Raw genomic sequence first — 26,096 nt, 5'->3', positions numbered from 1 at the left:
ACCAACACCCCCATTCTCCAGGAAGAGCCCTCCCTCCCTTGCTCTTTTTCTAGAGCAATTCCTATATATGAGTGAGATGGGGGTGGGGAATGAGAAGAGGCTGTGTTCTGCAAAATGGGGGGTTTCAGGTTTTATTTTTCTGGTTTAAATAGCACTTCTGGTTTTTTTTTTTTTTTTTTCCTGAAAGAAGCACAGGGACTGGGGACTCCAGTATTACGGGCTCTGAGGACTGTGCCTTCCTTGACCAAAAAATGTGCCCCCAGGCCCCTTCCCCATAGTGAGCTTCGGGCCCCCAGGACCCTGAGGGCTGGCTCACAGAGCCCCATGGAAAGCCCGCGGCCGATGTGGAAGGAGCCTGAATTCCACATCAAGCTCATCCCTGGCCTGCACTTTGCTCGATCGATTGATCAGTGGGGGTGGTGTGTGCACAGCCTTGCCCACTCGCCACTGCCCCCAGGCACAATGGGCCTCCGCCCAGCACGAAGGCCCTAGCACCGGCTCCCTCCTCTGAGCTGGGGTGCAGCACCCAGATGCACTTGGCCCAGCCTTCTGGACAGTCCCTCAGGCCACTCTGTACCAGCCCCGGAGCCTGCCTGCATCCCATTTCCAGGGGGTTAAAAATAACGACTTAGCTGAAACACAATAAAGGAGCGGCATTTTCATATTTGTCTAAGGCACCTAAAGCACTTCAAATAGCCGTGCTGGAAGTTGTGGTCAGTGAGAATGACCACCGTCCAAGGATGTTGAATATTCAGGATGAGGCGCAGACCCTCTGTCTTTAAAATGCAGGGAGACTTGGCCTGCATGATAAAGTCTCCAAAAAAAAAAAAAAATTTAAACAGGACCCGGGCAGCTTTGCCCCTCAAACATTTGAGAGAATATTTGTTTGATGACTGAAGCTTGGAGGGGGGGTCTAGACTGTCCTTTAAAACTTAAGTTGGTTTTAACTGAAGCACCTACCATTCTGGAGAAAGAGAAGGGGGAACACCGCGCTGTGCACAAAGCAGGAGGTAACTAGTGTTATCCTAAGGAGCGTGCCTCCTCCCTCCCGCCCACCTTTGTCTCAGGAAAGATTTTTTTTTTTTTTAACTCAAAGGCTTCAGGTGAAAATAAAGCAACTGCAGCCACAGAAAAAAAAAATTTAGTCTTTTTTAGGGTTAAACATCAGAAGACAAGCTTGCGCTGCTTTGGCCAATCAGATACGCCCCTGCCAGCTATAATATAGCACCGAGGGCAGCCTGTCTCGCAAGCTCTCCAGGCTTGCTACCATTTAAAATCAGACTCTTTTTGTCTTTTGATTGCTGTTTCCAGCCCTAACTCCGATGTGTTCCGTTATCAGCGGCCAGCAGCCTGCCACTCCAGCCCCCGTCTGGGTGGGGATCGGTGGCCACTCTCCCGCAGCAGCGGCGGGCGAGGTTATATAGGAAGAGAAAGAGCCAGGCAGAGAGCGAGGGAGCCAGCAGCAAGCCGAGCGAGGAAGGGAGAGCGCAAGCCCGAGCGCACAGGCACACATACTCGCACTCGCGCACACAGACCCGCGCGGGGACGGCGTGGAAGGCAAGGCACTGGGCTCCGCGGACGAGATGCTGCTGCTGGCGAGATGTATGCTGGCGGTGCTCGTCTGCGCACTGCTGATGTGCTCAGGGCTGGCGTGCGGACCCGGCAGGGGATTTGGGAAGAGGCGGCACCCCAAAAAGCTGACCCCTTTAGCCTACAAGCAGTTTATCCCCAACGTGGCGGAGAAGACCCTAGGGGCCAGTGGAAGATACGAAGGGAAGATCTCGAGAAACTCGGAGCGATTTAAGGAACTCACCCCCAATTACAACCCCGACATCATATTTAAGGATGAAGAAAACACGGGAGCAGACCGGCTGATGACTCAGGTAGAAACCCAGCGCCGCGGCGTGGAATGTACTGCTTTCACGGGGGTTGTGTGTAACCAGCCGCTCCAGACCCAGTCTGTTTGCTCTTCAGGCAGATAGCAAGGCGACTTCACCCTCTCCCTCCCCACCCACCTGCCTGCCCGACATCCCTTCCTCTTCTCAGAAGGGAATGGAGGCCAGGGGTCCAGCCCGAGAAGTTTAGGGTGGGGGTGGGGGTCAGGATGGCAGACGTGGTCCACCGATGGCCCTTGTTTGCTCTGTCCTGCCAGGATGGCCTTCCCATCCTGCCTGGGCTCTGCCTTGTAACTTGGGGAGACCTTCACTCTGGGGGTATCCGCCCCTCCGGAGTTGGGAATGGACATGGTGGGAGAGGGGCAGAAATCCCCTCCATACGCATAAAGTAGCTTCCAGGTCACTGTACAAATGCAGCCTAGAGCATTAGCCTTAGGGGAGCGGACACGTTTCTCCCTGTCCACTGTGCTTTTCTCTACCACGGCGACCCCCACCCCTCTGCCCCCCCCAAAGACGCTCAATGGGGAGAGCCCCGAGGCCGCGCTGACAAAAGGCTGGGGCTCCCGAGGCGCCACCTGGCCCCCGAGTGTACAGCACAGCTCCGCTGCCATTCGACCCCGGGCAGTGGTGCCCATCAGAGTGTGAATGTATTGATATTTCTTTAAGGATGCGCTTCCATTCTCCCGAGCCCGAGCCCGCGGTCCTTGAGGGGAGGGACTTAGAACTTCCTGGCATTGCATCACTACGGTCAACCTGCTGGCACGGGACCCGGAGCCGCGGCGAGCTGTTAGCGGGAGGGGGCTAGGACGATGCAGAACCAAAGCCAAACACGTAGCCCCCTCCCTCCCCACCTCTGCCTGAGACTTCGGGCTCCCAACCCCTCCGCCAGCCCTAGACTTTCTCAAACTCCATGCCCGTATAACTGAAGCTAGAAATGGATTTCCTGGCAAATATAGGTCAACATCCTTTTTATTGCCCTATTAAAATATCCAAGTCCTACCTTTCGGGCTAGGAGCGCACCACAGCTGGCGGAGCCGCGGCGGTGGGGCGCGGGGACCGAGGAGGGCGCGCGGGGAGGGGAGCCCCCTCCGGGCCGCTCGCTCCCCAGCGCGGTCCCAGCCGCGAGGCCGCAGGGAGGAGGGAGGGGAGCTGCCGGGAGGGGCCCGAGGGAGCCGGGGACGGGGTCTCCATGCCCCGCTCGCGCATCTGCTCGCGACCACCTTAAATCTGGACCGCGAGTGTGGACGCGCGCGCCTGTGCCGGAGAGCGGCGAGAGCCACAATGAACCGGGCACAGGCCGCGGGGCGCCGGGGGCGCGGCCGGCCGCGGGGAGCCCTCTGACCTGGGTCACCTGGCTCCCCCGCGGGAGGGAGGTGGCCTTCCCGGAGTCCCTCGGAACCGGGAAGGCGGGAGGCGAGGCCGGGCCGGCGGTGGGGCGCGGAGGGGTACGGGGAGGGCGGCGGAGGTCCCGCAGCCCGCGAGGTGGGCGTGCGCCCCTTGCCGCCGCGCGGGGCCCACGCGGGAGAGGGATCCCCCGGGGCCCCGCCGCAGGTCACAGGTCGCAGGTGCGCGAGCGCGCGGAGCCGCGCCCCCCGGCGGCCGCACCTGACGCCCCTTCCTCCCGGGTTAGCGGTCCCCAAGGCCGGGGCTAGGGCGCGGGGCGCGGGGCGCGGGGCGGGGGCCGGGGTGGCGGCGAGGCTCCGACGGGCCGGACGGTCGGGAGCTCCGCCGCGCTCCCGGGGGCCCTGGGGCCTGGCGCCCCCGCCGAGCCCCGGCCGGCCCCTGTTCCGGTCGCCCGCCGGGCACCCACGGCCGAGCGGCCCCGCGCCGGCCACTGTCGCCGCCGCGCGCGCTGGCAGCATTTGAACTTCTGACCTTCTGTCAACTTCCCTCAGACGAACGAAACGAAAACAAATACTTTTCTTTCCTTAGGCAGTGGCCATTCCCGTTCCCGGCACAAAAGGACGGGGGAGGGGCAGCCAACGTGGGGGTGGGGTGGGGAGAGCCTGGCTAGGACGGTGTCACGCACCCCACAGATGTCCCCCGAAAAGGCGGCTGGCTGGTGGGGTGGTGCCGGAAGGCGCCCTTCCTCCTTCCCTGGTTCCAAGAGTCGGGGAGGACCGGGCGGCGAGGGGCAGGGGCAGGGGCAGGGGCAGGGCCGGGGGCAGGGGTGCAGCGGGGCCGCCTCCTGGCCCCCGGGGACTAGCTCTGCTCGGGACCCTTGGCCCGCTGGCCGCGCACTCAAAGCCACCACGGACATCCTGTCCCAGGTGCGCGTGTCTCTGCGCCCCGGGCCAGCCGTCCCTCCGCGTCCCCGTCTCTGCACTGTGGCCGCCGCCCGAGTCCCTCAACCATGGCAAGACCGTCCCCGGTGGAACTTTCGGAGCAGTTCTGGAACGCATGAGCTCCTGGTTAATATTAACTCGGAGAGGGGGAAGCGCAGACAGACACGCTCGGCCCGCAGGCGCGGGTGCCAGGCGCGGGCGCGGCGGCCGGGGGCTCGGGGGGCAGGAGGCGGCCGCCGGGGCAGGGCCTGGGGCCGCAGCGGGGACAGCCCGGGACGCCACGCCGGGTAGATCCCCGTGTGCGTGGCGGCCCGGGCCCGCGCTCAGGTGTGGGTTCCAGGAGGGCGCTCCTGTTGGGATAGGACGGGTCTGTTTCCTCGGAGGGGGTGGAGGGGCGGAGACAGGTGTGTGTGTGGGGGGGTGTCTCTTTTGAAGTCGGGACACCCCTCCCCCGCGCCGGGACGGCCAGGCGCCCTGTGGCGGTGACAGTCCCGCCCGGGCGGGTGGGCTCGGGGCGGCTGCGCGGCCCGGGGGTGGCGGGGCTCGGCGCGAGGACGCACTCGGCCTCCGCCGACACAAAGCCGGCCCCGCGGCCCCGCTGGGCTTTCCGGTGGCTGCACAGAGCCCGGCTTGATTCGCAGCACACGACCCAGTGAATGGCTAACCGGCCTGGGCGTCCCAGCTTCGCCTGCGCCTCTCCGGCCGGCGGGGGCACCACGTCCCGCAGGCGAGGGCCGAGGCCGCGCCAGGCGGGGGGCGCGGGGGGCGCGGGGGGCGCGGGGGGGCGGGGGCGCGCGGGAAGCAGGGCGCAGCTCGGGCCTGGCGCGGCCTGGGGCTCCTCGCCGGGGGTCCTCCACCCCATGCCCCAGGGGCGCAGCTCAGGGCGCCTGCGGCGGGCACGCGGCCTCCCCGCGCTCCCTGCCCTCACCCGCCGTCCCGCGGGGAGCCGTGGGGGCCCCCTCTGAGCCCCGAGAGGAGCGAGCCCGGCGGCGCGGGGCTCGGGATGCGGGAGGTGTGCGTGTGCGTGTCGGTGGTGCGCGCCTGCGCAGCCGGCCTCCCCGCCCGGCTCCGAACTGACCCCGGTTTACTGATTGATTTTCATGTAAAACGCGTTCAATCCTCAAGATGACCTCACTCAAACTCTGCCCCTCCGACTTTTTTTTTTTTTTTTTTTTTTTTTTAAGAAAACTGCTGGCAGGCCCAGAAACCTGCCAGCGCTGACCTGTTACCAGGGCCGCCCCCCCCCCCCATTTGTTGGATGTTTAACTCGACTACCGTACTGCTGGTTTTATTGCTGTCCGACACGCAGGACGTTTCCTGTTGCGCAATCTCCACATCCCCGTAGAGCGCGGACAGCGGGACCGCGGCAGCTCCCCTCGCTCAGCAGGAAAGCAGTCCCCACGCTGTTATTAGGATCCCCGACCGGGTCTTCCTTCCTTCCCGCCTACCAGGTTCCAAAGCCGAGCATGCGCTGCGGGAAGGAGACCAGCCCTACCCTCTGCGGGAGGTCAACTTGAAATTGCCCCGCGTCCCCCAGGTCTGCGTCTCTTGGGGATGCCCCTGGGGGATCCTGCCACCACTCCCCCTCCTGTGAATCCCGCGTCCCCGTCCCTGTAAGCGCCCGGGCCCTGAGCGGGTACCCACGCGGGCGCACACGCTTGCCATGGCTCTGTTTTTTCTAGCATCCTTATCTGAATGTGACCCGAGACTCAGGCGGGGACTCCCCTGACCCCGAGTTTCACTTCGCCCCGGTTCGTGTCCTGTGCACTCAGTGTTTCTGCACATCCACGGCCAGAGCAGCTTCCTCGGGGAGGGAGGGGCACTCCCCAAGGGCTCCGAGGCCTCGGGCCTTTCGGGCTCCCCCTCCCCCACCCCTCCTGCCCCGCCCCCTCCCTCCACCTCTTAAGTTTGCTCTTCAAACTAGCCGGACGCCATTCTGCTCGGGGCCAAGAAAACAAGGGGTGGGGAGGGAACAGGTTAAGGAAAACAAGAGACACAATCAGACCACAGAAAAGCCGGAGAAAAGAGGTCTATGGGGAAAAGGAATGTGGCTGTCCAGATAAAGAATGTTTGTCGTTAGGCCTGGCCCGCATTGAAAATTATTACTCACCTGCTTGCCTTTCACTTCGGGCCCCTCCCGCCCCGCCGGCGGGGCTATCGGCTTCCCACCCCCCTCTCTCCCTTTGGCGGCACCCACGCCTCAGATAGGCACAGGGTAGGAGGGAGGGTCCAGAGATAACCCAAGGCTTTCGCTCTTTAAGAAGCATACCGCGCACGTTCTTTATTTCTGCCAAGTTGCGCCCTGGGCCTGGCTCTGGCCTCCCGGGGAGGGAGTTAGGCCGGGCACGAAGGTGGAGCCTCGCACAGGTGTGCAGAAACGGGGCCACCGGAAGGGATCGGGAGTGGAGGGCAGCGTGGGGGAGGGGGCCTGGCAGGCCCTGCCGTGACCGTGGGAGACACACTTTCCTTGTCTCAAGAAGAGTCCCCTCCTTCTCAGGCCGTGGTGGGGGCTCTGCCAGTCAGACCTCACAGACAGGCCCTCAGTTTACCTGCAAGAGGACTGGCTCCTCCAGCGGATGCCCCCCCCTCCTCCCACCTCAGTGCTCCCCGGAGCCTGCCGGCCCCACCCAGGCCTCCTCCCGACTCCCCACAGAGTCCTAACCCTCAGGGACCCAGCAGGGCAGCCTGCAGGGCAGGGATGGGGGTGCAGACCCGGTACTAATGCCCGTGGGGCCCCTTCTCTCCGCAGAGGTGCAAGGACAAGCTGAACGCCTTGGCCATCTCGGTGATGAACCAGTGGCCCGGCGTGAAGCTGCGGGTGACGGAGGGCTGGGACGAGGACGGTCACCACTCAGAGGAGTCGCTGCACTATGAGGGCCGCGCGGTGGACATCACCACGTCAGACCGCGACCGAAGCAAGTACGGCATGTTGGCCCGCCTGGCCGTGGAGGCCGGCTTCGACTGGGTGTACTACGAGTCCAAGGCGCACATCCACTGTTCTGTGAAAGCAGGTGAGGCGGCGGGCCTGCCCTACTCCACAGCCCCCACCCTGTGCCCACGAAGCACCCCCCCCGGCCCACCAGCAGCCCCCGATCTGCCCGCGACGTGTCACTGTCGGGCCCCACGGCGGATGCGAGGGGAAAGGATGAACGTGCTGGTGGAGGGGCAGGGGGAGGGAGGGGCTTGGCTGGTAAGTCAGTCCCTGGTGTGCCAACAGAGCCTGTTGGTGGGTCCCGCCAGCCAAAAGTGGCTCCTACCCTTGAGACCACCGAGGCCCCGAGGTTCTCCAAGCCCAGATGCAGAGGGCATCTGGCTTCCTGAGCCTTCCCCCACCCTGTTTCCGGAGCCCCCACTGCAGGTGGCGGAGACAGGGAAGATGGGGGAGGGGGCTTTCCTGATGAGAGATTGCAGCCCTGCACGGCTGGGCTAGCCGGGTCTGGCCTAGATTCCTGTCTCGTTGAAGGCTGAAGAGCCAACCAGCCCCCACTCGACCCCCGCATTGGAGGCTCTGCCCGGGGTGTAGGCCCCTCGTCCTCTCCCCCACCATCCCCAGTGGGCGTCTGCGGACACTAAACTAACTTAACTCACTGGCTGAGCCTCTGGAGAGAGGCCTGGTGGGAGGTCATAAACCCAGTGGTCACCGCTTCCAACATCCTGAGGCCGCAAGCCCAGAAGCATCCGTGCTTATTAGGAGCCAGCTGGGCTGCCCTGAGCCCGGGCCCAGAGTCTGCAGCTGCAGCAGCGCGGCCTCTGGCGAGCGGGTGGCTTCCCTGGGCCTACAACGCCACTCGCTGTCGCTGGCGAGGAACAGCCATGCCAGGGAGGCCCTGCGCCCATGCAGATATCCCAGCCTGGAGGCTGGTTGTGTGGATCTCTCCATCTCTCAGCAGAAGTCGGTGCCTTTAGCAGCACAGGTCACAGTGAATTTCGGAGGCGCTGTCTTCCCAGCAACCCCCCACCCGGTTTTGCCTATTTGTCTCCCAAACTGTATTTTCATGGCTTGTGTTAGTAGGAAAACACTTCCAAGGTGTCAAGACACACTCGGTAGGGAAGGAAAATAGTGGCCTCTTACCACAACAGGGAGAGAAGGTGTGGGAGGGGCGACCGGAGAGGGGGGGCTGGCAGGCGGCGCCCCCACCGGGCGGGGCTCGGCGACGGCGGGAGGCCCGGGACGCGTTCGTCCCGGGGCCTCGTGGGTGCGCGGGCTGGCGGCGCGCCGGCCCCCTGTGGGGCCAGGCCTGTCCGCGGGGTCCCCCTGGCGGGGGTCCCTAGAGGTCTCCTCGCAAGTGAGCAGCGGTAATCCCGCCGCAGGCTTGGGCGCGGGGAGGGCAGGCCCCCGGGGCGCCGGGAGCCGCTCATTGGCATTCGGCGCACACCGGCCGGGGCGCGGTGCGCGGCGTGTCAAGCAGGGTCGTGCGACAGGACGACTAGGGCTCGCCTGCGCCCCGGGCCGCATTCCGGGGGGCGACGGCGGGCCTCCAACGGCCAAGCCCGCACTTCATGCCGCAGAAACCGATGAGAAGATTAAAAACCCTCTGTAATTCCAGCAGGAAGATTCTTTCTCGCGATCTCTATTTGCGAAAAGCATGATCCCGGAGATTGGAATGCAAAGAAGACCGGGCTGTCCCCGCCCCTCCTCCGCGGCCCCCTGCTCGCCACCCCGGCTCCGATCATTGTCCTCGGGACAGTGAGCCTCAGAGAGCGACAGAGGGCTCGGGAAAGCGGGTAGTCAAGGGGCCTTGAGAACGCAGCAGCTTCCAGCGCCTGGAGCAGGCCCCGCCATTTAAAATTCAAATACACATCTTGAGTGCTTGGAAGAGGCCTGGCTGTGCAAATAGTGCTTGTGAGGCCCGGGCTTCTGGAGAGCCCGCGTGTGAATCGCGGGGGGGGGGGGGGGGGGGGGGGGGGCTGGGCAGGGGGGTGCACCTGAGCAAATAGGGAGGGGGCGGCCGAGAAGGGGGAGGGAGGATGGAAGTGCCCCTCTTCCAAGAGTGTCTCCCATTTATTGCGGAGATCACAATGACAATGCTGGGCCCTTTATTGGATTTTAATTAGAAAATCCACACAAGCCTCGGATTTTCACACCTCGGCCGGTTCCCTGGAATGTTTGTCCAGTTGCTACAACTACTATAGCTCCTTTGCACTCCCGCCCCCCACTCCCCTGCAGCCATCCGGCACCGCCAACCCCCGGCTGCGCTGGGCTCCCGGGGACAGGCAGGCGAGGGGTCCTGGGCGCGCAGGCCGGGTGAGAGGCGCACGAGGGGGCGGCGCGCCCCAAGCCGGGGGCGGGAAGGAAGGAGGTGCACCCCGGCGCCCCGGGGAGCTCAAGGAGGCTTCCTGAGGAATCTAAGTGCAGAGCAAATACCCTGCGAATTCAGGGCGAGGTTGGGTGTGTGCTGAGCCGGGGGGGATGGGGCCGGAGGAGGGCGGAGGGGAAGGTGCGGAACCGGCCCCCGCGGGACACCCAGCCAGCCCTTGTCACTGCCAGCCCAAACCCAGGAGAGCGGTTAAGGGCTGTATCTGCATCCGAATTTTGTCACTGAGCCGGTGGGGCTGGGTGGAGAGAGGTCTGCGCCCCAACGGCCTGGACTCTCCCCCCGACCTGCGCGGGTCCCGGGTCTGGGGCGCGGGAAGGCAGGCGCGCGCCCCCCTGCCCACTCGTGCGTCCGCGCAGGCGCTCACCACCCTGTGCCCTCTTCTCTCCTCTCCCCTCCCCCCGCAGAGAATTCCGTGGCGGCCAAGTCCGGCGGCTGCTTCCCAGGCTCGGCCACGGTGCATCTGGAGCAGGGCGGCACCAAGCTCGTCAAGGATCTGCGTCCTGGGGACCGCGTGCTGGCGGCCGACGACCAGGGCCGGCTGCTCTACAGCGACTTCCTCACCTTCCTGGACCGCGACGACGGTGCCAAGAAGGTCTTCTACGTGATCGAGACGCGGGAGCCGCGCGAGCGCCTGCTGCTCACCGCCGCGCACCTGCTCTTCGTCGCGCCGCTCAACGACTCTGCGGCCGGGGAGCCGGAGGCGCCGTCGGGAGCCGGGCCGCCGCCGGGGGGCGCGCCGGGGCGCCGGGCGCTCTTCGCCAGCCGCGTGCGCCCGGGCCAGCGCGTGTACGTGGTGGCCGAGCGCGGCGGGGATCGCCGGCTCCTGCCCGCCGCGGTGCACAGCGTGACGCTGCGCGAGGAGGCCACGGGCGCCTACGCGCCGCTCACGGCGCAGGGCACCATCCTCATCAACCGGGTGCTGGCGTCGTGCTACGCGGTCATCGAGGAGCACGGCTGGGCGCACCGCGCCTTCGCGCCCTTCCGCCTGGCGCACGCGCTCCTGGCCGCGCTGGCGCCCGCGCGCACGGACCGCGGCGGGGAGGGCGACGGCGGGGGCGGCGGCCACCTGCCCCCGCCCGCGCCAGGTGCGCTGGAGGCGCCAGGTGCGGCCGACGCGCCCGGGGCCGCGGGCATCCACTGGTACTCGCAGCTGCTCTACCAAATAGGCACCTGGCTGTTGGACAGCGAGGCCCTGCACCCGCTGGGCATGGCCGTCAAGTCCAGCTGAAGGCCGGGGAGCCGGGGAGGGCGCGGGGAGGGCGCGGGGAGGGCGCGGGCGGGGGGAGCCGGAGCAAGGAACAGCAAAAGACGCACGGAAAAGCGCACGGAATGAGACTTTAATTATAATAATAATTAATAATAATAATAAAGTAGGACAGTCCAAAGTAGACTATAAGGAAACAGAGATCCCGGGAAGTTTTGTCGTTGTGTTTAGTTTATATATATTTTTTTGAATTTTTTGGTTGTTGTTTTATTTTGGTTTTTTTTTTTTTTCAACCTCTCCTGGCTATTTATTTGTTTGGTATGAATAGATGTTTTAAATAATATGAACCGGACCTTCAAGAGCCTTAACTAGTTTGTTTCTTGGATAATTTATTATTATCATGTGAACTGTACTCACAGGGGGGAGAGATTATTTTGTGAGGCCAAGCGACCTGCTCAGAGTCTATTTTTCTACATGTCCCTCGCCCTGACTTTCAGAAAGCAAAACTCTGCGCTCTGCATTCTTCGTTTGCCACGCGCCTGCTTTTCAGCAAGTGTGAACTAAAACGTGCTTCGTGGGGGTCCGCAAATTATATTTTTATACACAGAATTGTAAATTAGATTTTTTGAGAGATCAATACTTAACTGAATTACATTTCATTTTTGAAATAGTGTAAAATATGAAAATATATTATTTTAATTTAACTAGTTTCCAGTGTAACAGCCACCTCCCGTATGTCTTCATGGGTTAATATTTGCTCTGTGATCACCATTTTGGCCACATTCTTAGAAGTCAAGACTGTTACACACACACACACACACACACACACACACACACTTTTTTTTGGACAAACTGGAAGAACTCTGTTATTTTTAACTTCAAAGAATTTATTAGAAAATAATATTTTTTAAAAGCGCACATAGTGATGAGCCCACAAGGATGGAGCGTGTAGTTTGTACAGAGAAAAACAAAGGATGTTTTTGCATTAATAAATTGAGAAATAACTGCTGTAAATTTACTAAAATGTATTTTTGAATATTTTGTAATAGTTTTATAGAAATAAAATGTGCCACGCACAGACTGGTTAGTATATAATAACTAAGAATTCCTGTCGCAGCCCCTTTTTCTCTTCTGTTTTGGCTTCTTTGTTTGGGAAACCCAGTGCCGACAGGAGGGCCCAGCATTATATTTAGATGTGTTGCTTATACTGTGAATTCAGATCAGCTTAAGTAGGAAGCCAAAGTAGGTAACCAAACCAACTTGTTTATTTTCATCACTGGAGAAACCTCAGCTCTGTTTGTATTTGTTGTGTGAGAGACTTTGTGCACTCCAAAGACTGGGGGGTGCCGTGTGCGGGCACCGCCCCGCTCCCACCCCCCAGCCCTCACCCAGCGCAGCCTGGCGCAGGCCCGGAGGAGGAGAGGCCTCCAGGCAGCCACCCACGACTCTCTCCCCATGCTTCGTGTAGCCGTCGACAGACCCCGTCCCCTCCACTTGGTTGTCCCACATTGGAGTATCTGGTCCTCTGGCGGTGAAGGGAGGAGGGCCCTCGCTGCTTTGTGAAGTCCTGGGGTACCCTTTCCAGATGGGTCCCCAAGGAGAGGGCTAAGTGTTGATCTCTGACACCCGCCCCCCAGGACCCTCGTGGCAAACTCCCCGAGGAGTGCACATTTTCCACCTGCTCTCGGGGTGGCCCCAACCTCCCCACTTCCCCAGTCACAGTGGCTAGTCTCAGGGCTGCTGGGGTCCTCGGGTCATGTTGGTGTTGTCAAGTCCAAGCTGTCTGTCTGGAGTGGTTGTTAGGTGTAGACTTCTGTCCCTAGGGCATGGTCCTCCTTTAGTGGGCACCCTGTGACTGGCGCCCTATGTCAGCTGGGTCTGGGGGAAGAGGTCCTCCATGCTCGAGGGTGTGTTCTAGACTCAGCCGAGAGGGGCTCAGCCGTTGGCTGTCACTCACAGTGCTTTGGCTTATCAAAGGCTGCTGTCCCGACTTGTGCTTCGGGCCAAGTGTCTAAGCTGGCTGGGTTTTGGAAGGACAGGCTGTGCGAGCATAGGGCCTCTTAGCAACTTCAGCTTGTCTGGAGGCTGGTTTGGGTTTGAGGGGTAGACCTGAGCCTGACAGCTTCGGGCAGGTCCCAGGACTGCCCGGGCAGGGTCTGGAGGTGCTGCCCCTCAGGCTAGGCCTGCGGTGGCATCTGCAGCCAGAAGCACTGGTCCCTGAGGAGCTGCCGTGCTGAGGGCCTGGCAGGGTGTACCTCTTCCAGGAGGCCGGGGGCCTGCACGGCTGGTGCTAGGGACAGCCGCGTAGCCTGGAGCTTGCCCTCTGCATGCTTCCAGGCCCTCTGGGCAGGAGTACTCCTTGGTTTTTTTCTTTTCTCTGTAAAAGAATTTTCTTTGGTCTTTCAGGTAGTCAGCAGGTGCAAGGTTTACAATCCCTGGTGGAATTTGGTGGTTTCTGTTCTGTTCCATCTTGAGTGTAAGCCAGCAAAAGTAAACGGGAAGCACTGGCACGCCAATGGCTCTGGCCACGTTGATTCACAGATGAATCAGCCCTCAGCCTGACTAGCCAAAGAGAGAACCTGAGCGCTGGCCAGGCCCCTAGGTGCCCCCCCACCCCGCACTGGCCACCTCCAGTGCGGCCCCAGCCAAGCGTGGTGGCAGCACCCTCCCCCTGCCCCCGCTGTCCCCATCCTAGGCTACAGCCCCCCGCCCGCCCTCACGTTCAGAATCCTCTCTCATGGCCAACAAAGGGGAGCCCTCAGCACAGGGTACCAGGGTGGTGCAGCGCGGAGCCACCTGGTGAGGCGTCCGCTCCCTCTGCAGGGTTGACGGTGTGAAGAGTTTGTGCGAAGTGTCCGCGCCGCCTTGCTGCCAGCCTCCCTTGTGACTAAATGCCTATCTATTCCTGTCAAAAGCGTGTATCACAATGTACTTGAAACTCTTACCTTTGTGCTCTATTGTTTGAATAATTAAAGAAGTTACAGACTTGTGGCTGTGTCTGTTCTGTGGTGGAGCTCTCTGGTCTCACCCGGGTGGGCACCTGAGGTTCTCATTTTCTTCTGCAACGTCGTGCAGAAATGTGAGAGACCAAGTCTTGTGGGGTGCCAGCCCTGTGGGCCTTGGTGGCTGCGGGCACCCGGGCTGTGGGACAGCCCCTGGCAGGATGAGGCCGCAGTGCTGGGCGCCAAGGCAGTGCCATCCTGTCCTGGGGGATCCCCTTCACTGGCAGCCTCGCACCCACGTGGCAAACATTGGCCGGACCTGCAAAGAATGCCAGTTGGTTGCAAGATTTGGCAAGAAAGTGGCAAAGCCCCTGCGGTGAGCCGGCTGCAGAGCTGGTGCGTGGCTGGCTCTCCCAGAGTCCCGAGCTCTCCATTGACCCGTCCTTCCTTCTGAAAGGACACTTTGCTCAAAGGAGTTGAGAGGCCCTGGGACGTGGACTTCCTTATGGCTTCTTAGAAACAAATGGCCAAACACGGACTGAGCCCTGGCTTCCCCCAGGCACCCTGCTGGCTGTACAACCTCGGACAGGGCTTGGCAAATAAAGGCCCCCAAGAATAATGCAGCCCTTGACCTAGTTTTGTATAGCCCAAGAGCTGAGACTGGATTTTATATCTTTTTTACTTTAATGGTCAAAACCAAAAAAACCCTAAAGAATAATATTTCATGCCAGGTAAAAATTATACGAAGTTCAGATTTCTGTGTCCATCGGTAAAGTTCTCTCGGACACCTCCTGCTAATTCTTGCTAATTCCTGCTGCCTGGGGAGCCTGGGGCCGCAGGAGCTGCATCAGAGACCACATGGCCCACAGAGCCCGAGATATTTATCGCTGTCTTTCCACAAAATGCTCCCCGTGGTCTAGGATGGGAAACAAGTTGTGAGGAAACGGAGTGGTGCTATGGGGATGAACACAGCGGTGTGTCCTCCATCAAGCACATTGTCGATAGGATCCAAGGGATCCCCCCCACTCAGTTTGGCTCCTTCCTCAGAGCCATTGGGAGGGTGACAAATCGAGGCAGGCCCGCCAGGAGCCCCTAGGACCTGGCGGAGTACTGGGCCAGCCAGAGTGCTAGTTGGGTGTGGCTATGCTGGAAACCAGCTCCCTGCAGCCCGGGAAGGGGCTGGGGCGGAAGGCAGGGTAAGATGTGCCACAGTGGTCCCCCAGCTACATGGGAAGAGCCCCACTGGACGAAAATAGTACATCCGGGTTTGGAGACAATCTCCTTTCCTTCTTTGGGCTGAGCTTGACTTTCTCCAGTGAAGAAGAAAATAGTAGGAATTCATACTTTGCTACATGGGAGGCTCTGGGCCTGCTCCATGAGGCGTGGAAACAGAGGATCACCTTTCATTGCGTATCTGTGGTTTTCGAGATGGGGGCAGCTGTGTTCTGGGGGCAGGGGAGGGGTTAGCTGCCTTCAGTGAGGGGCCATATACGCTGAAGATGAAGATAAATGAGAAGGGACAGTACACAGAGTCCCCCTGTGTATCCAAGGTCAGGGCCCAAGGATGCCACACCTGCCCCAGGGCAGGTCCTTCCCCACAGGCCAGAGCTCAAGGATTCCCTCTGAGAGCCCTGCCACTGCAGGCCTGGGGCCTCTGAAAGGAGCCTCACGCTCCAGGTCCCTGTCTGCCACCCGGCCGGCCCATCATCGGAATCCTAGCAAACCCCTCCAGTAGGACTGCACCTGCGTTCCTTGCTCACACCAGGCCACCGCACAGGCAGGCTGTGCACCTTGTCAGAGAAGTGGGGCGAGTGGAGGAGGCTGCAGGAATCTGCTCCGGGGTGCTGCCAAGTGTCAGCGCTGACCTGAGAAGACCATGGCATCTTTGGACCTGGCCTCCTACCTCGCTAGTTGTTCTTAAGGTTCGGTGATGAGTGGGGAGGCAGTCATCTTTCCCAGGCCTGGGACTCCCAGCGGCCGCCCCCCGGGGTCCCCAGCTCCATGTAGGGCCTTCCCCTGGGACTGTGCGGCTGGCGCCCCTCCCAGCATCTGCAGAGCCCCACCACCACCAGCGCCACCTCGGGGTGCACACCCAACCCACCCTGCTACAGGTCTGCAGCTCTGCTGCCCAGAGCTCCACCGACCCATGCAGCCGGACTGGAGAAGCTCCAGGAGGCAGTTGGGGAGACACGGAGTGCTGGGTGGCAGTGGCTCACGGCCTCTGGATGCCTCACTCCCTGTCCACAAAGGGCTCCCGAGTGCAGCATCGCTGGGCCAGAGGATGCTCCCTTGAGTGGAGTCCGAGCTCCCTCTTCTGGTCGCAGTGGGAGAAGGCAGGCGCTGGCACCTACAGGCCGCCCAGGCCAGCAAACCAGGGTGGGTGACCGCCAGCTGGGGACTGATCAAAACAAATATCGAAGGGAGACACACTGTGAGAGCCCCCCAACTCTGGAAAATACACAAAGGGCTGTGGAAGGGGAGGTGGGCAGGGGGTTGGGGTAACCGGCTGATGGGCACTGAGGAGGGCATCTGATGGGATGAACACTGGGTGTGATACTATATGTTGGCAAATTGAATTTAAATTTTAAAGATGTAAAAAAAACCCCACAAAACAAATATCGAGGTGTCTTCAAATAGAGGGCAGGTGACAGCAGGTCAGCCCCAGAGGAGTGTCAAAGAGACATGTCTGGCACAGTTTGAGTGGGTGCTGCGGGTGTCCTGCACAGTCCCAGCACCCTGCCTCCCTCCCCGCCCTGGTGACCCAAGTTAAAGCCCAGTCGCCTCAGCCGCCCCGTGGATCAGGCCTGGGTGGTGGGGTCCATGCTCCCCGGGGGGTCATGTTCTTAGACAACAGTGGTCAGGAAGGAAGACCTGGTAAAAATTATACCAGGGGAACCTGGTAGCACAGTGTCACTTCTCTCCCAGGTGCCCGAGCAACACCACGACCCCCTCTGTCTTAAGTGAGGTTGAGGCGCCCCTTCTCGGGCACCAGGCCCGACAGAAGGAGGGGGCTGCAGCCTTCACAGACCAAGGGGTTGGCACCGCTCCTCCCAGCAGTCTGGGTGATACCGGTGCCTGGGAGGAGGAGCACGTGCTGGATTTGGGGGCCCTTGCTGGGCAGTGAGGCCAGGACCAGGCCCCCAGGGTCCACAGCGCATGGCATCTGCCCCTGGATGCAACTTACCATGCCTTGGGGTCAGGAGGTGACCTGACGGGAGGTTAAAAGGAAGGCCAGGGACACATGGATGGACAGTAGTTGTGGGGGCCTCTGTGGGAAGTCCTGGAGCACCCTGGCCAGGCTCCTCTCCACAGGTGGTGAGGACCAGACCCGAGGCCCCTGGACACCCAGAAATACTCCTGCTTGAAGGCCAGGCGGCTGCCACATCCTGCCCTCAGCCGCCACCTGCATCCAGGTGAGACTGAATAAGTCTGTGAACACAGAGGAAGGGGAGGAACTTACAGTGTAGACATTGTGGGGAGAAGGCGCTGATTCTCTGGGAACAGAGCCACTGCCGTCACCCACCAGCTGTGTCCCTGAGCGCCTGGCAGACCCGGGCAGCCGCGGCGGGACACACAGACAATAGTGGCAACAAAGCCCAACTTCCCTCCAGAGTGGCCTCCCTGGGGAGGACCGCAGCCTCAGCAAGAAGGAGGCCGCAGCCCTCTGCACCACCCCACCCCGCTGCTGTCCTGCACTGTCTTTGTGGGTCCCAGGGACACTGCACTGCGAGGGAAGCGAGGGAAGCGAGGGAAGCACCTCCCGCTAAACCCCCCCAACCCCCCCACTTCCCCCTCAGCCTGCCCCCCCCATGATCTCCGTCTGCACAGCCCCGGGCACAGCACCCTGTCGGCCACCCACACTGATCCCTGCCATCTCCCAAGCTCCCACTCAGACCAGGCCGCTGATGGGGGGCGGGACCTACCCCTGGGTCAGGGGGGTGGTGGTGAGACCCCGCTCTGCACCACCACCACCACCCACCAGCCCCCAGGCCACAGCAGGGGTGACGAAGGAGGAGGATGCCTCCTCTGGCAGCACCACCTGGTGCTCCACTGTCCTCACAGGGTGCCCAGGGGACCCTCCCTCCACCTCCATGGGGCACTGGGTACAGACCCCCGGGAGTGCATCCCCAGGAGACAGGTGGCCCATCTCACAGACCCCCACTCCGCACTTCCAGGCCAGCTCTTCCTTCCTTCCTTCTCTCTCGATTCTCCAAGGGCTGAGGCTGGAAGGAAGGAGGAGGCGAGTCCCGGGACCAGGCCAGAAGCAAGAGGGAAACTGAGGCAGCCATGCCTGGCACGCCCGGGGGCTCCAGAGGCGGGTTAGAGAGCACTGCCCGGACCGCTCGCCTCAGCAGAGAATGCATGGCACGAGCATAGGCGGGGAGGAAGGGGACCATCCTGCCCGTTACTGATGGGGTACCAGCCTGGGGTCGGTGGGATTTGAGGGACTTTGGGCAGGTACAGCCCTGCTACGTCGTCCAGTTTTTCCTCATTCAGTGTAAGGAGCAGCTTCTGCTGTTTCAAAGAACGAACTCGTTCAAATTGCTGGGGCTCAGATGGTGCCACTGCTGTCACCGGGCTGTGGCTGGCGTCACCCTGCGGGCTGAGATGCCCGCGGCCTTCTGTGCCCCACCCACCCACCGAGGGGGCAGGATGGGCAGCAGCGGGGGGCCCAGGGGTGACCGGCCCTGCCCAGCCCGTTGCTGTTCTGCCATCAAAAACAAGCCGGTAGAGTGCCCACGCCAGGACCTCCGGCCCACGGAGCCCTGGGCACCTGCAAGGGCCTGAGCTGTCCCCTCAGCCTGCGGTGGCCGCGCTGCCTCTGCATCTAGAGTGCTGGGCTATTTATAGGCAGTGCTCCCACGTTGGTCCTAAAGACGAGGCGCTCAGTCCAGAAAGAGCCTTTTTAGGTCAGGGAAATTAGTTTAAAAATACCTTTGTCTGCCTGCCAGTCTGCCAGGCAGAGGGACACGGGCTCTGCTGTCTCGGCAACCAAGGGGCGCCTTCTTCCAGGGGGACGCTCTCCCTGGGCACCCAGGCAGCACACCCGGCCACGTGCTCCCTGCTGGCTGGAGGGCCCCCCACCCCTCCTGCCACCTGTGACCTCTGGCTCCCTCAGAGGATGACTCTGGAGAGGCAGGGTTCCTGTCAGTTCCCTTCCCCCCCATAGATGTGTCACCAGGGTGGCTGTGTGCACCTGAGTGTGTAAGTGTTCTGTGGGTGTGAGTGAGTGCATGAGGTGTATGTGAGTATGGGTGGGTAAACTGTGTGTGTGTGTGTGAGGTGTGTGCATGCATGCAGCTGTGTGATGTGTTTATGAGGCATGTGGAGGCTGTGTGTGCAAATGTGTGTGTATGACATGTGGTGACTGAGGAGCTGTTATAGGTGTGTGTGCACATCTGAGGCACGTGGTAAGTGTAGGACTGCACATGTGTACAGGTGTGTGTGAGGTGCATGGTAAGTGTGGGGCTATGTGTGTGTGTGCAGGTGCACGTGTGTGAGGCACGAGATGAGTGCACATTCCTGTGTGTGTGTGCAGGTATGTGTGAGGCACATGGTGAGTGTGGGGCTGCAGGTGTGTGAGGCACGTGGTGAGTGTGCACGTGTGTGTGAGCTGTGAGCATGTGGGTGTGCGTGGGCTGAGTGATGGGGCAGTGGGGACGGGTGTGTCCCTGTGCCCTGGGCGCCCCACCCACGGGGTGAGGTTAGCACCCCGCCCACAGAGGTCACGGGCTCCCAGTGTCCTGAGCGGCTTCGGCTGTAACTGTAAAGCCTTTCCCTCCTTAGAGACCCAACTCTCCTCCGGAAATGGGACTTGAGCAGATTGAGTGGGGAGGGGCTCCGGGACAAGGGTTGTGGGGTCCTGGGGTTGAGCAGAAGGGGCAGCAAGGGCAGCAGGGGTGTGGGCAGCAGCCCTCAGGTGAGCGGAGGGGAGAAGGGACATGAGCAGGGCTCTGGGCTCTGGGTCCGTAAGTCAGTCCACGGGCGCTTTAGGGACAAAACGGTGGCTCCAGGTGCACAGGAAGTTCCTAAAGAGTTCCCAGCCCCCGGGGTCCCAGCAGGAAACAGGGAGCCACATTTTAGTGACACGTGTGGAGGGCAGCCCGTCCTTCTCACCGTCAGCGGTGGCAGCTGGGCTGGGGGCTTCCGTCTCCCCGCGTCACGGACACACTCTGTCCGCCTCACAGGTGAGGAGTGTCAACGTTGCGGGCTCCTCCCCAGCTGCACAGCTGAGGCGGTGCCGGACTGCCAGCACCCGGCCTGGAGCTCAACGTGGGAGCCTCGTCCTGGGCCCCCCCGCGCAGGTGGAAGGAGAGACCGCCGCCCCCCCGCCCCTCGCCTGCGGGCTTCCCCTGTCCCCAACCCTGCCTGGAGCACGGCCCTCTCCAGCAAGTCCGCGGTGGTGCCGTGGGAGGGGGAAGTGTGTTTGAGCCTGGGTAGGTGTGTTTGGGGCGGGGCTGGGAGGTGCGTGGGAATTCGTGTCACTGTGGCACCACTTGGCCGAGTGGCCAAAGCCTGGGACTGTGCGCATCCCCTGGCTCAGCTATTCTACTGTTCGAATTTACACCTAGGAAGTGCCGCCAGATTTGCGCACGCTCTGGGTTCCAGCAGTTTCTGTGGCGCTAGCTGTGACCTGCGAACCTGGGCAGCCGCCTCAGTGTCCAACACAAGGAGTGGGTTTCGTAAATCCTGGAGATCATTCAACCAAGCGGATCACCATCGCGGGATCACCATCAGGGTCGAGCCACATGACACTAAAACGTACTCAACTCCACAGGGAAATAGTCACCACATATCACATGCTGGAACCAGCTAGTTCCAAACATTACGCACGCTGTGATCCCACTTCCCTGTGAGCGGATGCGTTCTGGGAAGACAGTGTGGACACACGCTGGAGTCTTCCTGATGACTGTCTCCGGGTGGTGGAACTATAGGTGACCTCATTTTTCCCTTTTGCTTATCTGTATTTTCCACATTTGTCTCAAGGACAGTGGACTACTTTGTAAGCATTAAAAACTAAATGTTTTAATTTGAAAACTTTTGGGAAATTCAACAAAGAAGCAGAACAAACTGCTTCCCCTCTAGGTCCGTCCTAGTGATACTGGGTCACCAGTAAACGCTGGAACAGCCAAGATGCTGCCCAAGCAGAAGTCCTAGAGATTTGAGCACCTGTGCATTTGCTAGTGTTTCTAGAATGTTCTAAATGGCCAGGAGTCACCCAGAGAAGCATCTGTAGAGTTTAGGTGAAAATAAGTAAGACCACATGTGTCCATGAAAGGAGGAGGCTCATTACCAGGTTCAAAGCCAGCATCCAAAATGCACTCCCAAAGTACCTTCCCCCAGGAATGGGTCCACTCCCCACCCGAGGGTACCTGCAGGGGGTACAGGCGGGGTCTGTTCTCAGGTCCGCACAGCCCAGCGTGGCCCCCATGTGAGAGGGGAGGTCCAGCCCAGTTCCGGGGCTCTCCAACTTGTGGCATGGCTAGCCAGGGCAGCTTGCACCTGACAGTCACAGGCTCGTGGGGACAGCGCGGGGGCAACGTGGGGGGCTGTCCTGCACAACACTGTCCTGGGTGCCCATGCAGCAGGCACCCATAAATATTGAATTAGCGAGTGAGCAAGTGAGCCAGTGACCAAGCCGACAAATGCACGCAGGCAGGAGCTGGCAGGAGCTGGCATCTCGCGGGAAGTGCGCGGTCCGGTCTTTCCTGTCGCTGTGCTCGTGCAGGCCTTTCCTGGGAGGAGAGCACCATCTGCTGGGGAGTCTGGGAAGGCAGCAGGATGGGGGGAAGCCTGCACTCTGGGCCCCTGTGACTGCCCCTGGCTCACCATCTGGGGAACAAGACAGAGACCAGGGAGGGACGCCTGGGTGGCTCAGCGGTTTGGCACCTGCCTTTGGCTCAGGGCGTGATCCTGGAGTCCCACATCGGGATCCTTGCATGGAGCCTGCTTCTCCCTCTGTCTCTGCCCCTGTGTGTGTGTCTCTCTCATGAATAAATAAATTTTAAAATCTTAAAAAAAAAGAGAGAGACAGAGACAGAGACCAAGGAGCTACTGCAAGGACCCCCGACCCACATTAGCCCAGCCAAGGAAGGGTGGCCCTGGAGAATGGCCCTGGCGGGAAGACCCCTGGAAACCTCACCCCAAGATGTCAGCAGTGCAGCACGTGTGCACGCATGAGGGTTCTGGGCGTCCCATTAACATTCACGTTTCCAGAGGTAAAGATGGGGCATTGCAAACACAGAAATGGCTATGAATCGCCTTCATCTCTTCCCGACTCCTCACGACAGTAGCTTCACAAATGATCAACGCACACGTGGTGACTCGCCCCGGCCAGGGACCCCCCGACCTCCATTCACGTGCAGCCCCCGTGAGCTCAGGCCACGCCGCACAGTAGAAACGCGGCATTCACCGTAGGCTTGGTGTCACCTGCCGCAAACCCAGCTGAGTGTGGCCCTGCCCATGACAGGGTGAGGAGCTGTAGCAGGGCCCAGCATGCCCACCTCGGACACGGAGGAAGGGAAGGTGTGGTCCCGCCACAGCAATGGGGTCAGAGAAGCAGGGCTGATGGAAGCAAAATCCGGGCCACCGTCCTCTGCTCGTCGGTCTGCAGGGGGCCGCGTGGCCCACAGGGACTTGAGGGCTCCTCTCTAGGCTCCAGGTTTCCAGTGCTGGTCCTGGGCCCCGCGCCAGGCATCCCTCTGGGGGCTGTGGCCCCGATACCAGGTGTGTCACAGGCATAATGGAAGCGCAGGTCCCATCAGCCCTGCAGCTGCTCGGGCCTGCTGTCAGTGCTGCCCCTCTGCGGGGCACCGGGGAGCCACTGTCCACGCCTACCGGAGCCATCGCTCTGGAAGGTTCCTGCCACCGCATTCTGCAAACGCTCTGCGTGTTGTTCAGGGTCTCCGATAAAACTCTCCCTCTAACAAATGGGGGAGGCTAGTGGGATGTGGACACTCGGGCGCCGTGCTGTGAGCATGGTTTGGAACAACCCCGTAACGATTTTGGAGAATTGCAGGCAGAGTGCATTAAAACAGAGAAGGTGCAAACCCCTGGCTGAACTGTCCGGCAACCAGGAGTCCCTCTGGCTCAGCGTGTAGAACAACAGGGCTTACGGCTAACTGCACACCACCTACCTGTCCGCAGGCATGCCGGGCTGATTACAGATGAGTTAAAGCCCCTGGACATGTGGCAGCAACGAGCAAGCGCCGGCATGCTGCTTGCCCACGTGGGGCAGGCTATCCCCTGCAGCTGCCCTGGCGCGAGTCCGTCGTACCGTCCATGCTCCCGGGTCACCATGCAGTGTGTTGCAGAACATCAGCCTTCTATGCTTCCGCATAATACCCGCCTAGAGACCTACCTGGAGCAGCTGCCCCAAAGCACTGTTGCAGTGAGCTCCTGGTGACCGTCACTGCCTTCGGGCAGAAAGGTTGCAGCATAGCCTTTGGGTCAGAGATGCAGAATCCAATACAGGCTCCAGGCACGCTGAGCGTGGCACCCCTGGGGATGGCCCGAACGCCAGGGGGCCCTGAGGCCACCGTTAGGATGGGCACGGTCCCAGGTCAGGACACACGGGGTCACCCTACAGGCAGCAGCACATATGCCGCACACATGTGAGCACAGCGTCCATCACACGGCCCGGCACTCACGAGCACCCTGTAAGGGCGGCACTCGCATCGTTTACCCACAGACGCCTGACTTGGCCCGTGGACCCCACAGTCCTTCCTCCAACAATCCTCAGGCCGTTGCTCACTGATATGTTAGGGCACCAAGGTCATCTCTGATGCCTCCCAGGACAACAAAATGTATGCAAGCATGTCGAGAGCGCCTGCTAGCTGACAGGGATTGTGCACCCTATCCTGGTGGAAAAAATGGATGATCTTAGAATCTGTAATAGAAGACATCGTAGCCGTCTTTTCTAAAGAACTTCATATTTGTTTTATAAAGAACAAGTGCCATAAAGTCGTATCTTACAAACTGATGTGGACGCTAATTTATTTAGATACACGTATTAAAAGTACATGTGCTTTTTTTTTTTACCCGAAGCCTGGGGTTTACAGGATGACACAGCAGGCCGAGCCCATGTGAAACCCAGAAGAGCAGCACGGAGTTTGGAGGCCCCCCCGCAGCTCCCCACCAGGAGTCCCAGACGCAGTGGCTTTCCACCCAAGGAGCCACAGCCCTGGCTCGGCGACCCGCCCCTGGCCATGTGGGCTGCTGGCCCCCTCCATCTGCTGTCTTCCCTCCCAAGGCTGACTGGGGCGCATGTGGCGGGGACATAGCTCAGGCATGCGTCCTAAGCCCTGTCCCAGGGGACCTCAACACCCGCACTCCTGGAGGCACCCGCAGCATGTCTCCTCACCAACACCAGCCCCCAGTGGCAAGCCGGAGGGACACGAGAGCCTTCCTTCTTGGGGAGCCAGCAGTGCCAGGAAGGTTCTGCTCCAGGATCAGCTTGTGTTGTCGCACACGGGAGGGGACCAAGCGCGGAGCTCTGGCGAGGAACTCAGGGCCACGAGCAGCACGCACAGTCCAGGTCCCAGGGACATGGCAGGAAGAACAATGGGAACACTCCCCTTCCCTCACCAATTACTTCCCTGGCGGGGGGGGGGGGGGGGGGGGGGGGGGGCGCATGAGCCACAGAATAAGTCAGTCCTCATGTGCCAGGTGGCAGTAAGATCCACAGAGGCTGACAGCACCTGAGGATGGGAACTTCTTCCCGTCCTGACAGTGACCACAGCCCAGGTGCTGTCCCCCCATAACAGGCCCAGCTGCGATCACACACGGTTAGCTCCGGGGTCCCTGGCTTTGTGTGTGGAGGAACTTTCCAGACCTCAGTGCAGGGGATGCAGCCTGAGTACAGGGAGGCAGGGGCTGCTGAGGCAGCTGGAACCAGTGGTGCAGGGTCTTGGAGCGTAGGCAGCTACATGGGGGCTCCAGGCCCCGCAGAGGGTCCCCTAAGTCCTGCTCTCCCCCAGCTGCCTGAGTCTGGGGGCCCGGCTGCGTGGGGCCCAGCAGCGCATAGCTTGGAGCAGGCGTCCGGGGCTGGGGCATAGGAGGTCTGCTGGCGCAATGGAGACTTCGCTACACATCCCAGGCCATCAGGCCTCCAGAGCCAGGGCAGACCTGCATCTGGCCAAACCAGGCTGCAAATCAAGTCCCAAAAGGTCCACGCTCACCCCCATCAGACTGGCTGCCTTCCAGAACGAAAACAGACACTCTTTAAAACAGGATGACGGGGACACCTGGGTGGCTCAGGGAGTGTCTGCATTTGGCTCAGGTCGTGATCCCAGGGTTCTGGGTTCGAGTCCCACATGGGACTCCTCCACAGGGAGCCTGCTTCTCCCTCTGCTTGTGTCTCTGCCTCTCTGTGTCTCTCACGAATAAACAGAAACTTAAAAAAAAAAAAAAAAACAGGACGACAAAATCCAGATTCCCAAAGTGATGTGTCCCACACACCCAATCCAAAATTACCAGACATTCGGAGAAGAGAGCCAGCAGGACAGGAGCCCCAGGAGGAACAATGACAGTACAGGAACCAAGCAGGGAGCATGGCAGTGGGGGGGGGGGTGCTCTGACAGGGGCAACCCCAGAGGGCTGCTGGGCAGGGGGGGCAGCAGGGGGCGGCATGGAGGAAGGCCATAGGTGCTGGAGGGACTCATACTTATCTGCGGCTGGAGCAGAGTCGACACGATGAATCGCTGCAGGTGTAGGGCACAGGGAGGGACGCATCCTAGTCCTACCTTCCGCTGTGCGCAGCTGCCACTCCTGCACAGGCGCTACAACAGTACACGGATGACACGTAGGAGGGGTTTTATCCTAGGTAAGAGGAGATGCCCTGCAGGAGCATCTCCCAAGCAGTGAGCTGACCCCCATCTTCGGAGGCCGGTCTAACCTGTGTGACAGGCGGGTTTGGTGACTTTCGCTGGGGTGGTAGCTGTGCAGAGGGACAGGCTGAGATCCCAGACACTTTTGGAAGATGGGGCTGGATGCATGAGAGGAGGAGGCTCAGGGCCTCGGCGTCCTTAGGAAGCAGTGGGGACAGACCGAGGACGAACACTCAAGAGTTCCGTATATGGAGTCTGAAGCACCTGCTGAACATCTAAGCGGGGGGTGGGGGGGTCTGATCCTCCAGTCGTAGAGGGAGGAGAACGAGGGGCAGTCCGGGGGCTCCCACCTAGAGCAGACGCGCAGACAGAGACAAGGAGGACCCAGGCAGGAGGCCAGGAGGCGGATCCCAGGGCAGCCCCATGGGGGAGGAGGCGCCATCCTGGAGGCCGCAGAAGGAACGGGAGGAGCGCGGCCACTCTACCGAAGCCGTTAGAATGCTTGGCAAAGATGTTTCGAGGCAACATTGGGTTGAAAAGCCAGGCCAGTGTGGATCAAAGAGGGAATTTTAGGGAGAAGGTGCAGACAGCAAGAAACGACAGCCAGCTTTCTCAGTGGATTTG

General features: G+C 60.8%; 1 protein-coding gene across 1 annotated transcript; it reads left to right on the top strand.

The window, feature by feature from the left end:
- Positions 1–1,244: 1,244 nt before the first annotated feature.
- Positions 1,245–10,728, top strand: SHH (sonic hedgehog signaling molecule). Its single transcript, XM_025451660.3, has 3 exons — positions 1,245–1,883; positions 6,930–7,191; positions 9,903–10,728. The coding sequence occupies exons 1-3, from the start codon at positions 1,584–1,586 to the stop codon at positions 10,724–10,726; spliced, it is 1,386 nt and encodes a 461-aa protein (XP_025307445.1). The 5' UTR covers positions 1,245–1,583; the 3' UTR covers positions 10,727–10,728.
- Positions 10,729–26,096: the final 15,368 nt, after the last annotated feature.

Source organism: Canis lupus, chromosome 16 (assembly GCF_003254725.2).
Source record: "Canis lupus dingo isolate Sandy chromosome 16, ASM325472v2, whole genome shotgun sequence".
NCBI lineage: Eukaryota > Metazoa > Chordata > Mammalia > Carnivora > Canidae > Canis > Canis lupus.
Note: the sequence above shows the minus strand (reverse complement) of the source record. Positions and strands in the feature narration are given on the sequence as shown.